The 14,562-nt window shown below is 36.5% G+C and overlaps 1 protein-coding gene across 7 annotated transcripts; it reads right to left on the bottom strand.

The window, feature by feature from the left end:
* Positions 1 to 655: 655 nt before the first annotated feature.
* LOC122405208 (zinc finger protein 184) lies at positions 656 to 14,294 on the bottom strand. Of its 7 annotated transcripts, XR_006259748.1 has the most exons (10): positions 13,674 to 14,294; positions 13,393 to 13,480; positions 13,071 to 13,181; positions 12,165 to 12,807; positions 11,529 to 11,621; positions 10,047 to 10,205; positions 9,649 to 9,952; positions 8,688 to 8,964; positions 3,308 to 3,524; positions 656 to 3,238 (listed from the first exon to the last, which is right to left on the bottom strand). XR_006259748.1 is itself a non-coding variant. In XM_043409758.1 (9 exons), coding segments are annotated over exons 1-9 (1,737 nt in total). In that variant the 5' UTR covers positions 13,676 to 14,294; the 3' UTR covers positions 656 to 3,464. The 7 variants fall into 7 exon arrangements, 6 of the variants coding, with proteins under 6 accessions (XP_043265693.1, XP_043265694.1, XP_043265695.1 ...); XM_043409758.1 differs by having other exon boundaries at positions 656 to 3,524; XM_043409759.1 differs by having other exon boundaries at positions 656 to 3,524; positions 12,165 to 12,804.
* Positions 14,295 to 14,562: the final 268 nt, after the last annotated feature.

Genomic DNA, 14,562 nt, shown 5'->3' with positions numbered 1-14,562 from the left:
ATAACTTTACAATCCTACAGTAGCTTATAGAAAGTGCGTAGATTTCCAAAAATTTTTACAATGGCAAATGAAAAAATATCTCGATAGATACCCTGAAAATAAATTACGTTAAATATACAGTCTCACGTCGTTATTCGCATTTACCAATGTTTCTCTTATTTTTTTTTTTTATCCCCATTTTGTCGTCATGATAGAAAATTACGAGACTTTACGTCATTTCGTTCTTTTCTCCTTCTTCTTCTTCTTACTTTCCACAAAGTAGGATGTCTCGGTTTCTGCTTATCTTACAAAGAGGCCATTCGACTCTTTCCTTACATCTCGTTCGTAAGAAAGAAAGCAAGTTTACTCCTTCTATCCCGTCTATTTCAAAGATACCGTCTTTCTAATCGCTTTGAAGACTTAACAATACGACAATGAACAGATAATTTAATAGGAACGTGTTTTTTATTATCAAAAATTCGTATGATCAGCAATTATTGCCCATACAACGTGTATCATGTAAAAATTAATCTATATCGTCACGATAGGACTGCATATTTTTCCCATTTTTTCTCTCTCCTCCATTAGCTTCCTTCTTCGTTTTAATTAAGAAACTCCGTAAAATTGCACGCTATGTCTAAGGTCTATTCATGGGTTTCCTTCTCTACGCCTTTAATTACGAATATGTTTCTAAATATTTGCGGTACTTCGTGTTTTACCGTATACCATGTGTATACTCATTTTTTCCCCACCTCGTTTCGTTCTTACGTCTCTTTCTCTGTGTTTGGCTAGACGATGAACATCGTTATCAAAAGAAAAAGAAACAGAATCGAAAGCAACGAAAACTCGATTTCACTTTCGTCGCGAATGGAACGAGTCTGCGGCGACGAGGAAAGTTTGTACAAAAAATCATCTTTCTTCGAGCACGGACGAGAAACCTGTACACTTTTTTTTTAGACTTATACATTACTTATACAAAGTTTACGTATTAATTCGCCCCGACACATCCAGATTAATCCTTACCTGGACAATTCATTCGTCAAATATTTCAGCTAGCGTACGCTGTCTTTATATTGAATTTATTATTAAAATATTAGCGCAAGAAGAGCCAAATTCGGAAGGTGTCGTTCGAGGGAAGACCAATGAATCCAGATAAAGATTAATTAACGAGAATGGCGTGCACAAATCGTTAAGCCGTCAGTCCTTCTGAAATCAATGCGATTAAAAGGGTCGAACGTTTTAAGAGCACTAAATATTTCCGGCCGGAAATTCGTGCAGACAGTTTTTTTTTCCAGCATTTCGAAGTTCTGCGTGTAATTACAGGGGATTTGAGCTGCGTAATGACCCTGAAACCTCGACCCTCAAACTCTGGAGAACCAAAGAAAGATGTGACGCAGGAAAATAAATCTTTTCTTTTCTTTCGACGATCACAATTCGTGTGAGCTTATGTACAACTGAAGTTTTGATAAATCGGGTAAGTTAGGACATATTATGTTCCCCTTGAGGCTCAGGAAGACGCTTCCAGGCGTTTTGATTAAAATGGAAGCTCCGAATTGTTTTGTTTCGTCCGCAGTATATTAACTAAGTGCGTGGTAAAATTGTAAGGAGTCACGTGATCGCGAACAAAATAAATCTATACCCTCAAAGATCGATTGCTTTGCCATTGGAAAAATCTGTAATAAATTCCATGACCGTACTCAACTTTAGGATATTTTTTTGGGAAAAAAGTGATACGATTTATATAAACAATGAATCACTATTTTTTTTAACGTCATGATAATTACTGGTATTGTTTCGCAAACGGTCTCGTGCCTCCTTCGACAATTTTCACGACGCAATTCCTAAAATTACTTATTTACCTAGTACTTCGTACTTACAATCCCCATCGACCTCTCATTGGCAGGTCTCTTAACGTAGGTACAATATATAAAAGTGCGTTTCGCTCTCATTCTCTCATTTTCTCATATTTTCATTCTCTCATTCTCTTATTCACGAAAAAAAGGGCTCGATGGTTTCTGGTATAAAAGTGACGACAATGTAAGTTTTCGTAGAAATTATGCCGCTCAAAATAATTAGAAAATTACGTTTCCGGAGAATTCTGAAATAACGGAACTGGATCTCCAATACGAAAGAATTCTATGATCTTAAATAGAGATTAACAAAGTATAGAGAACTCTCGGTGCGTTTAGCAAGTCATTCTGAATAGAGATCAATGGTACAATACGAATTTACTTCCATCCGTTATTGAGATGAGCGTTGGTCGATGATCTACGGCGCTCAGTCTTACTTCTGCGTTGCGACTATAGTCGAATCAAATTTAATTAGCCACTCAAAGCCACTTCCTCTTTCGCGAATCGCGTCGAACTCCCATTTTTAACTTACCTTCATGTTTGAGAAACAGAAAACGTTTGCAGCATAGTTGGGCAACAATTAATTATTTATTTATTTGATCACAGTACTGCCTCGCTTCACTGTATCAATCTACGTTAGGGATACTTGCGACGGAATCACCTACACTAATGTTTACCGTTTCTTCAACTCGAGTAACCGGAAGCTGTGCTAATTAAAACCCTGCTGGCCCGGTGTTTGTATCCCATCACATCCTCTTCGAACGGCCCGTTTAGGTTTGACCAGTTTCGAGTTTGATCGCAAGAAAAGAGACAGTACTGTACCTTTTTCAATCGAGCAATAAAAGTACAAAATGCTGAGTGTTTTCCAAAGTGGGGGGATGCAACTTTTAGCGGGAGGAAATCGCCTTACAAACCAAGGGGGCACAAAATAATAAATAACTGAAACATTTCTTTCTATTAATACATTTTGCCCAACGTTGGTCTGCAAATATACTCTTCCTGTCTATCAATCACGATTTATGTAACGAAATGAAAAGAGGGGTAATCAAACCAGTGTGGTGAGGAGAGCTCCTCGGTGGCCTTGAGCGGCAAGTTGATTTCGTTCCGACAATAGTCGTAGATTAACAGCTATGGTGCATCAGGCTGGTGCAACAGACATCAAGAATCGCACATCACAATTGCGGTGGTTCATTGCAACAATGGAACAGAGGGCTATATTTGCAGATGGAAGGCCGCCAATTTGAGCAATATTCTTTAGATTTCCTGTAAAAGCAAAACATAGATAAAACAAGAAGATTGTCGTGTCATTGTAAATACGTGTATCTGATTTCTGACACAGCTCGATAACAGATGGAAATAGATCCATAGTGTGTACGACCTTTTCGGTTCAGAACGACCCGCCAAGCATGCTGGAAAAGTTTGTTGTATTTTAATAATATTTCTATCGTATACGGGGCCTTTAAAGTTGGATACCTTACTGGGCGTTGAAGTCTCCTCCGAATCAGGCGATCCTCTAATTATTTTGACGGCATGTAAGCTAGCGCAATTTTTTGGATTTTTACGACGAAGTGTGTGGTAAATGCGATTCATCGGTGTCCAACGGATTAAGAACTATGTTTTCATGCTTTCACTCGGTTAATCGAACGAAAGTGAGTCGCTTCGTAAAACGTAACGGTCAGAGCCCTCCTCTTCGACCTGGGGACATCGTATAATTAGTAATATTTACAAACACTGCTTCTTCAAAAGTGCCGTTAAGCGAAATAAGAGAGGCGATATCGTGTATCAGACACCCTGACCTACCGAGTGCCTGCTATACATGTTGCTACGTCAAAATTGTACGGACTAAAGTGGCTGGAAACAAAAATACGATAAAAAACAATGCAAGATTCAAGCGTTAGTGTTCTTCATTGACTACCATGTTACATTCGTCGTGTGTCGTAATCAAGGATGGGCACATTTCAATGATTTTGCAATTTAAATAAATAGAAAATACCGAATATATGTATTTAGCGTTAGAACATTGTATTTTGTGGTCATTTGTGCTTTCGAATATTGAATATTCTCGTAATTTGTTTTCGCTGTATTGTCGAACACCGATACACCATTTTGTATTTGGTATCTGATTGGGAAGAAATACTTATACATATTCAGTTTTCAGTTCACCGATCAATAAAAGATATATCGTTGTTTCAGATTGTGTATATAGTATTATTGCGTTTTGCACTTCATATTTTTTATAAACAAATGAATTTGAAATAATATAGAATATTTATAAATGTTTAAAGAACATAAATATCTTGGAAATAGTTTGGCAATTTACGAATTCATTTATTTATAAACAATTTATAAATTTATAAATATAACAACTTTGTAGAAATATACAAATTTCGTTATTTATTTATAAACGATTTATAAATGTTTGAATTTTGTATAAGTCTTTGATTAATTTACCGTTTTTTACAAACATTTATATACTCCTAAATAAACAAATATATGAATTGTATATAGGGTTCCATGAATTTCTGTTTACAGAAATGTATTTAATGCATTCTAAAAGCTCCTTAAATTTTAATAAACAGCAAAACTGATACACTTATAAGTGTATGCAGAATTGATTCAGAATGTGTAACAAAATTTATAATGACTTATATATAAGTTTTGTACAAACAATGAATACATAATTAAATCATTTAAGTAATTTATTTATAGAAAAATTTAAAGAGCAAATATCACGCTAATACAATATACACACGACCATGACTTACATTTTACAATGCTTATAAAAATTTATTCGTGGCTTACATATTCGTTATTCGTTACTCAAATTAACATGTTGACTGTCACACATCAGTTTTCACTGTCTAGGGATAACTTTGACATTTTTTCAAATTATAGTGTAACAAATAGAAATATCGAATAGTTGTATTACTCCTAAAGTCAAGAACATTTATAACAAAATTTAAAAGTATTTAGGTAGCAGTCAATCAGTTAAAATGTATCGAATACTGAAATCGAATGAAGTATTTTGCGCATACAAGATATCTGTGTATTCTGTAGTCGCCCAACCACCGAATACGGCATACACAAATACATTCAAGCGTTCAGCTACAAATAAAATCTAAATTCACGCGATATTCGTAAATCAAATAAACTTTTGAAATACATGCTGCCCATCCCTGATCGTAATTGAAACAATTGCACTGGCAAGCTGAGACAAGCGCCACTCAGTCTTGGAAAAGAGAAAAAAACGGAACTAGTTTTTATGCTGTTCGTCGCTTCGACACGCCGCCCAAGCACGAGGCTCGGGCACGCGAACGAAAACCAGATTAAACATCGAAAGAAATATCTAATCTAATCGAGAAATACTGTAGCAGGTATTATGACCACATTAAAAGTAAATTAAACGTAATTAGCATATCTTTATTTTTACAAGTTATATCGATAAAAACAAAGAAAACCCCCAAAAGAAAAATTCTAGACTCTTCGCGTAATAAACCTCGAGAACCGATTTAAACGATCGATGCTGCAAGGTTCGATCACATCTGTTTAGATAAACGTTCTGCTTCGTAATACTTCGTGATTAATAGCCAGTTTGTACACTGTATAAAAGAGATTTGGGACATCACCGAGTCATCGTCGGCCCTCCCCCGGTTTAAGATTAGTTTATTGTTAACATTGATTTATTTGTTTCTCTTTTTTTTTTTTACTTTCCTCTCGTACAAAAACATCGTTTGGCAAGTCAATAAGATGAAATCTATTTTACTCGCGGATTTAACGATAACACTTTCCGACAAATTTCGAAAAGCTATTGTTTACCATCAAAGTTTCAATTAGAAATAAAACAAACGAAGGTCAAAGATGGAACAAAATGCCTGATCGCGGAAAACAACGTTAGACGACTATGATATTCGAGGAACAGCGATTCTTTCTCCTCAAATGGTGTGAGTGCATCATGACCGTATCGTCGACACCCACAGCTTACCGACCAGTCGGGGCTGTGGGACCATTGATACTTTTCTTCTTATTATAACCGAATAGATATCTCTGATTCACATCATTATTCGAAGTAGTTTCAGCGACAGCGCGCGCAGTCGCTTCCTAACAAGTGGGGATATAAAAATTAATTGTATGTATATGTATAGATAATCTAATTAGCTAACTGCCGTTTACAAACTAGCAACTATTTAGTTAACTGATATTCAATATAGTTCACGGCCTTAAAATTATAAAACAGATTAGTCTGCTCGTCGATATTCACTATTAATTATTGCAGCTCCGGTGAGATATAAATCTTCATCGTGGGGCGTCGTTCCTGTCGTCAATTTCTTTTTTTTCTTTTTTTTCTTTTTATTTATTTATTTATTTATTTTTTAAATGTCCTTCTATACAGGGACGGGCACAGTTTGAATAATTTTGTAATTGAAATACATCTAAAATATCGAATATATGTATTCATGGCTTAGTACAAGTGATAGACAACTTAATACATGTATTCTCTGCTGATCAAACATCGATACTCGCTTGTAGTTTGTATTCGTTCATGCTGTCGAATATTAAATACTCTTATAACTTGCTTGCAGGCACAAATTAAGGGGGTGGCTATTTTTTCAGACAATAAAATAAATGTTCACTAATAATTAACGAAAAAATTATTTTCACTGATAAATTAAATCATCAAATACCGGATGTATAATTTTTTATACGTTATCTAAGTAACGAACACTTATATTCACTTTCACCGATGAATAAAAAATACATCGTTGTTTCTAATTGTATGTATATAATATTAATAAAGTATTTAGTACTTTAAATACTCTGAACATTGTTTAGAAATTTAATAATTTAATTATTTACTTATAAACGATTTAGAAATGTATGAATTTTGTTTATCAATCCTTCAAAAATATGTAATGAAATTATAAATATTCACTGACCCACCAATTATAAAGTACCTGTGTATTTTACATTCGACGATGAACATGAATAAAAGTATATTCAGTAGTTTAATAGCTACCGAACACAACGTATACAAATACTTTCAAGCGTTCGACTACAAACAGAATACAAATTAGTAAGGTGTTCGTCGTTCGAATATATTTGCGATACATTTTGCCCATCCCTGAATCTATATCATGGTCGTTGTTGTTGCAATAAACGCAATTTTTTTTATTCTGATCCCAAATGACTGGACGGAAGAGGGCTCGCTCAAATCGCGATATCGTTTCGCACCACGACTTCCGTTTGAACGTAGAGAACGCGCATATAGATGGTGCTTCTTTTCTTAACGATTAAATCATCTACAATTTTTTCCTTTCTTTGTTCTTTATCCAGTTATTAAATTCCAATTAGCAAAAGTAAGAGACAATAAAAATAACATAAATTAATATTGATTATTTTTGTATTATTGTTTTTCTACTTAAATTAATTGAGAAAGGGCCGAGGTTCAGACGTATAGGAACGGATTTGTTGATCTCCTTATGTTGCCGCGTGTATTTCAGATTCGCTCAAAAACATTCGCCACGCCGTTAGTAAAATGTGCATTTGCTATGCGTAATTTTGCCATGTATTAGAGCGTTAGGGTTACTGCGCTTCCTGCCTAGCCAAAGATTTACTTCGATCTATCGCACGTTATTGTTCGAGTAAATGATGAAACCTCGACAATAAATCTATAAGTGCAATTCTTTGTTTTCGTTTCCATTAACTCTAGAAAGACTGAGCTACGAGCCGTCATATTGAGGCAATGATTCTTAATCGATTTGATTAATTTTGATTTTTTTGTAGTTTTTAAAACTATTACCAAAAATTCAATGAAAAACATAATATAGTCTGAAAGAAGCATCAGTTTAACTCTTTGTTGCATAAGTTTTAATTTATCAAAATTATTACTTTTTGATTATTTAAACGTCCAAGTATTAATTAATACTCGAACTAAATAATAAATTTATTAGGATTGTCTTTATTGGAACCCCGATCGAGAACATTATGTACCAGAGAATTAAATATGAATATATTTTAAACATTTCAACCTGTATCATTTGGATTCTTCGTAGTAGAACATAAAAGAAGATGACAAATAAATATTTTGCACGAGAGAAATAGCATATTTGTAAGATTCTTCGACTGGTGGACTTGGCATGCTTCCCACGATCTAGTCTTTCCAGGGTTAATATCATGCGAAACGATCTGCCCATAAAACACAAGAAAGCAAAACGAAAACTAAATATGTTAAATTGATTCGTAAATCAATTAAAAAAAAACTACCAATTATCGTTCGAACAAACGAGATTTATTATTCAATCCGGGGTCGATGGTTCTTTTTTCTCTCTCTCTCTCTCTAAGTAACGCGTCTATCTTCGAATGAGAAAATATAAAACGAACATCTCACTCATCCTTTCCCTTTTTCCAATGCCGTTTCGTAACTCCATTCACAAAATGATTTTCTCGATTTTCAACGAGCCCCGTACTCTTCCGAGTCACCTGGAAATTACTCGCTCACGCAAAATATTGCTAAGTCTCTCTCTCTTCTTATACCCTTTCTCATGCGTTTCAATTTCGTTCACGTATACCCCGACTGCGTCCACACCAAAACCATATCCACCCACCAGAACCTAAATCTCCGCACGAATAGCGTGCAAACAGCCGCTCCTGGAAACTTGTCTCGAAATTGTTGTACCACGTCTTTACATTCTCGCACGCACGCGTTGTGTACCGTGTTCTCAATGTTAATTACTATTTGTTGTTGTTTTCTCCCTCTCTCTCTCTCGCTCTATTTTTTTTAAAAAGGTTAAAAAATTAACCCCTTTACCAGCTCCTGAAAGGTACTCTCTAGCTGAATCATTTAGGCTCTGGGAAGGTCACCTGACACTTGTAGACTTCTTCGAGCATTACCGCTTGCCCTTGACCTTGGCTGACGGTAACGGGAGTTGTGGTATTCACCACGACAACCTGTTGACCTTGCTGCGCTTGTTGGGGCTGCTGCTGCTGCTGTTGCTGCTGATTGCTCGCGTTCGGTTGCTGTGCGTTATTTGCATTGTTCGTGTTCTGATTCCGTGCTGTTTGACCGTACTTTTCGTGAATTGCACGATGACGCTTTAATGCGAAACGATCGGAGAATCCGATCTCACATATATCACATCTAAAAGAGAAGGTCAAATTATTCCATTTCAACTAAAAAAAAAAATTTGTTTCCAATAATTAATTTCTAATATTTACGAAAAAAATATTTTCAATAAATGTTACACGGTATCAAGGGAGGACATATCGTGATTATAAATGTGATCATGATACGGACGTGAAAATCATTACGCGAACCCTAAAAGACTTTCATTGAATGAGCCTTCATTTTGAAGATATAAATGTCAAACTTTTCTATGTAGGATTTAATTCGGTTATATAAAATGTATTAAGAGATTCGTATTTGGGACGGCAAACTCTGTAACGATCACAGCGGATATTGCAAAACAAAATCTGCGTTGAACAATATTATTATATGTAAACCATAATTGGGCCATTGAGTTTTGTATGTATGTATTAATAAATAATTATAAATAATGATAAAACACTATCGATATGTGCTCCGACCATCCAGTCGTTTTGCACAGTTTATCGACAATATAAATGGACGTTTAAACGATTAATCGTGTCTAAGACGTTTTACGAGATCGTTTCATTTTGTTGCGATCACGCACAGCACTAGTCCATACAGACTATAGACATAAAAAAACAGGTACAATAATATTGGGATTATATTAAAATATCAGTAAAGAAAAAAAGAAAGAAAAAAAATTAAAACACTAGATACGGAGGAAATCGTAATTACCTGTGTGGCTTTTCACCAGTATGGACCTTCGCGTGATTTTTCAGATGTGTAGCTTGATTAAAGGCCGAACCACATATACTACATTTGTAAGGTTTTTCACCGGTATGAATTCTTCTGTGATTCCAAAGGGTCGAATGTCTGGCAAATGTTTTTTCACACACTTCACACTGATAGGGGCGTTCACCAGAATGAATTCTTTCGTGATTCTTTAAATGAGGACTTTGCGAGAACTGCATACCACAAACACTGCATTTGAATGGTTTTTCACCAGTATGCACTCGTCCATGATTTTTCAGATAAGCAGCTGCAACGATAAAAATGAATATTTTAAGCGTGTGTGATGCATTTTTATAAGTTACCGAAAATCAATTTTTTTTTTTTTTCTTGTATTTAATCACCTTTTGCAAAAGCTAAGCCACAAATATCACACTTGAAAGGTTTGTCCCCAGAATGAAGTCTCTTATGGGACCACAGTGACGAATATCGGGAGAATGTTCCATCGCACACATTACAATGAAACGGTTTCTCTGCCTGATTTTGACTGTTCTGTTTGCCACCTGTAATTAAAGATACATCCAAATTCTTAGTTTTCCTCAAAGGGCCAGTTCTACAAAAGAATGTGCTCTGAGATGATCCGTTGAATATTTTAGACGTGTGCCACTGGATTGTGTATGGTTCTTTGAAAGAGTTTTCCTTCCCAACACATCCGAAAAAATTCTATGCAGTTGAGTAACCGTTTTGCGATATATAATTAGTTTTTCTCAGTAAAGGTGAATACATTTATGTAGAAGTCTGAACATGCGGGTTACGAATATTAGTACGGAAGGTAAAAATGAGGTATGGAATCAAATGTTACCAACTGGTTAGTTTTGTATTGTCATTTAAATGATTAAGCTATGTTGAAAATACTAAAATGATCTCTTCAAGGTCTGTATCGTGATATAGAAAAGGAACTAAGTGAACTGAAATTTAAAAGAGCTGTTACATACCAAACAATGCTAAAGATTAATAAATCAAATTTATAAAACTGTCCCTTAGGGGAGATTTTATTCCATGCAAATAATTCTTAAATTTAGATATCGACTGTTCTACCAAAAAGGAAACGAAATATATCGCAACAAATTTAAGTCTTTTTAACATAATGAAAATCAAGTTAGCAAACGCTTATAAATTTTGTACTACTCACGATCAACAGCATGCAAACAAATGTAAAAAAACCGTTATCAATATTAAAAGAAGCTTACTAGTAATAAGTTTATGTGGTACGTGTATTTCCCTGTTATAAGTACGAAAAGCGAACTTTGATGTTTATTAAATATTGTATGAATTTACGAGTTCATGAGAAAAATGCAGAATGAATATTATTCAACGATCGTAACTATTGTTTCGTATGAAATGACATTTTAAAGGGATTTAATTCTTCCCCATTGGATTGTCAAAACGGTTTTAGCAATCCAACATCGGCCGGCCCCAATCATCGGTGGATGATCATGGGATATATTACGTAATACAAATCCCGTGTTCTTTTTGGCTGTAACTTTTCCGACTTACTTCCTATGATGATGCGGCCTGTCGCCTTGCAGCCACCACACTTTGCGAGGGAACTGATTCCGGAATCTAGTTTTTCGTCGTGTTTACCTACCATACACCGCCCGATGTACGATCATGACAGTAATGAAATGATACAAGTAGAGGAGGAAAAGATGATTATGAGACGAGAAGAAAAATGTTTTTCATCACCATCTCGAAACTTCGAACTTTTTGAAAAATATTTATGTCCTCATAGGGCATATCACTTTAAAACAACGCCGTATTGTATCACGTTAACAAACATTTTTCTTCAGTCTGAGTGAAGCACGGCAGCGATAAATTTTACTTACCAATAAAAATTATTCCTGTACCATTACACTTGTGACACTTGGTAACACTGGTAACACCCCTTCGTTTTACAGGATGATGACCAGGTTTGATAGCTGTGAACATAAAATTCTATTTAAATTTACATCTCCTTCATGCAGTTTTTACATACGCTATTTAAAAAGTATCACAATGTACAATAAGCGAGCGGAATTAATTTTTTTCGTAGATGTAGATACAAAAAATTAATATAGGAAATAGTTAAATTCTGTATAAAAAAAAGTATTAAAGTATAATCTTTAAAAACGTAATGTGTGAAAAGATATTTCTTATTTTATATATGTATTCAAGAACTCGAGCTTCATGTTAAAACAGTACTTATCATATTAGATTACATAGCACTGATTACCGTGATTGCGGACGTCAGGTAAACAATGCAATTTGTAAAAACATTTTGTACAATTCACGATAGATATGCGTCCTGAATACTTTTACTTTCTAGATTTTGTTTAAAACCACGTGTAAAATTCAAGGAAAGATTGAAATAATTTTTTTTTGACAAAATTTGATAGATTTACATGCATGATTTTGAAAAAAAGCTAAAGTTTGCCCAAATTTTTAGAATACCCCTTTTATAGTAAAAGACTGATAAAACATACTCTTTTTCATTTTAGTGGGATGATGTTCGCAAGGATCCTCGCTACCACAATCTTCGCAAATCTGCACCTTTGGTTTCTGGTGCATATTTGTTTTATGGCTCTTCAATTCTCCTGGTAGGGCAAAGCATGCTCCGCATATATCACAGGTATATGGTCTCTCTGGTGTAGTTGCAACAGTAACTGTTGTTGGTGTTTGCACAACAACTTGCTGTGGTTGTTGTTGAAGATTACTAGGCGTTGTATTGTGAATCCGTTTGTGATGATTCAGTAAGCTCATGTGTCCAAAGACTAAACCACACAGGTCACATTTGAAGGTCGCGTTGGTAGCAGCCGCAATACTCATCTGGTTCAGTAATGTATTGTAACCAACAGGTTGCACATCAAAACGATAACAACCTTTGTCATCTGTAGTGATTGCACCAATTGTGCTCACTGCGTTTGTCTGAACCTTTTGCAGCATGTTGACATTGTAATAGAAAGGGAACTCTGCAGTAGCCGATTGCTGCTGGGATTTGTCCTCCTTCTTATCTGTCGTAACATACATCTGCTGAGACTGTTGCTGTTGTTGCTGTTGCTGTGACTGTTGACCCTGCGCAGCTTGCTGCTGCTGTATTTGTTGAGGGTCAAACATTGCTGCCTGCTGCTGAAAATAAATACTAAGCAATAATTCATCGCATCGTTACATCCAATATACTTTACTACAGAGACAGGTAAATATAATTCTTCAAAGAGAGTAAACAACACTATAACGACAAATGTTTATTGCAGAGCAATTGGAAAACAATAAAATATTTTGAAGCCCTTTCAACAATAATTACTGCAAACGTTTATTTACACAATTCAATGTTTTGTACTTTGTAACGTACATGAGAACCCATCTCTGTGAATATTTCAATAATTAACAACCTGTCTCTGATCGCCGTAGCTCGAATTGCTCTGCTCCGTCTGAGTAAAACTATTGGTTTGCTCGGTTTGAGTAAACATGGAACACTTCACTGGCTGCTCGATCGGTTGGCTCTGTCGAACGGTAGTTATCGTTAGGTACTACGATACTTGTATAACACTCCTTCCAAAAACAATAACATTCTACAATGCGTTGTTTGGGTAGACATTCTACGTACGGTGATATACTTTAATACGCATCGAACGTCCAAGAAAAGCGAACAAATACCAGCAGGAGAAAACTAGTTTCCTCTTTATGTCAGTTGTGGGTATACAAGGTGCATACCTGTTGTATTTGATCAGGACGGGTTGTGTTCAACCACACCACGTTGTTGCCATTTGATTCTAGGGCCATTGATGTGTTGCCTTTGACCCTGCACAATCAGTAGGCATTCGTTAAACAGAAATAAAACATACCCCAGCATGTCGACTCTGATCCCCCCCTGATCAAAGCCACATCAAGGTAGAAAGGAATGACTTCAACGTAGATCGCACAGCGGGATAAATCGAAGGAAAACGAGACGGGATCGAGGCTCGAGAGGTAACCGCGAGACACACGATACTCACATGTGATAGTCTACACGGGCGCCGCGGGTTACATGTCTGGCTGCCAAACGGATGATCTTCTAGTTGCCATGACTGCGGCGCGGAATGCCGCGCAGCTGGTCACACTTAATCCTGACGAAGGCAATACCTTGGTAACTGGTTTCGGTCTATCGTCCTATACAACATCCGAGAACGAGTTCCTCGTGTCGGTTGGGCCGTGGTCGCGACGGAAAATCAATGGCGATCGATTATCGAGCTTCAATGCGCTTCCTTGGTACGTTATATTCCGTTAAAATTCACGGCAGTCACAACACCGTTGATATCTCGCACCTCGTGGATGTCCCGGTACCAGTTTTTCTGTTACACGCTTGTCAACGAGCAGCGTTGACCCGCGCAGATCATGTCGTCCAAGCGCGGTGGCGGCTGCGGCGACTGGTGCACGAAGCGCGGGTTTCTCGGTCGCATAAAATTGGCGGTACCTCGCGGCGTACGATTCCTCTCGATTTTATTCTCGTCCGGTTGGGCCACGTCGCCGCGTACCGTGGCTCAGGATAGGCCGTAGCGCAAACAATCAGACCGAGTACCGTCAACAAACTCTGCGGTAGCCATTACACGCGACGAGGATAACAATGGGCGACACGAACGCGCGCTGCCCCCGATGCCTTTTTCCGAAGCGTTTTCGGGCGCCTTCCGTGAATGCAGCCAAGCGCCACCAAGGTCAGCACCCGGTGACGCTTATACCCGTTACACCGTTCGCTTTGATTGGTTCGCGATCAACTGTCGTCGTTTCTCATTGGTTTTCGTAACCTGTCGCGTGCGAAACTTGGAAACGATTATTTACCTAACTTATAAAAATCGTATAATTCTTTTTCAAAACTCTGAAATTTTTTTCAATTTTTTTCTACATTAT

The sequence above is a fragment of the Colletes gigas genome, unplaced genomic scaffold (assembly GCF_013123115.1).
Source record: "Colletes gigas isolate AHSC1104 unplaced genomic scaffold, ASM1312311v1 Colletes_gigas_Sc00004, whole genome shotgun sequence".
Taxonomy (NCBI): domain Eukaryota; kingdom Metazoa; phylum Arthropoda; class Insecta; order Hymenoptera; family Colletidae; genus Colletes; species Colletes gigas.
Note: the sequence above shows the minus strand (reverse complement) of the source record. Positions and strands in the feature narration are given on the sequence as shown.

Coding starts and splice junctions, on each gene's coding strand:
- LOC122405208 (XM_043409758.1), bottom strand. Junction 12,808..13,070: donor GCTACGGCGATCAGAGACAG/GTTGTTAATTAT, acceptor ATTTATTTTCAG/CAGCAGGCAGCAATGTTTGA. Junction 10,206..11,528: donor TACAGGAATAATTTTTATTG/GTAAGTAAAATT, acceptor CTTTAATTACAG/GTGGCAAACAGAACAGTCAA.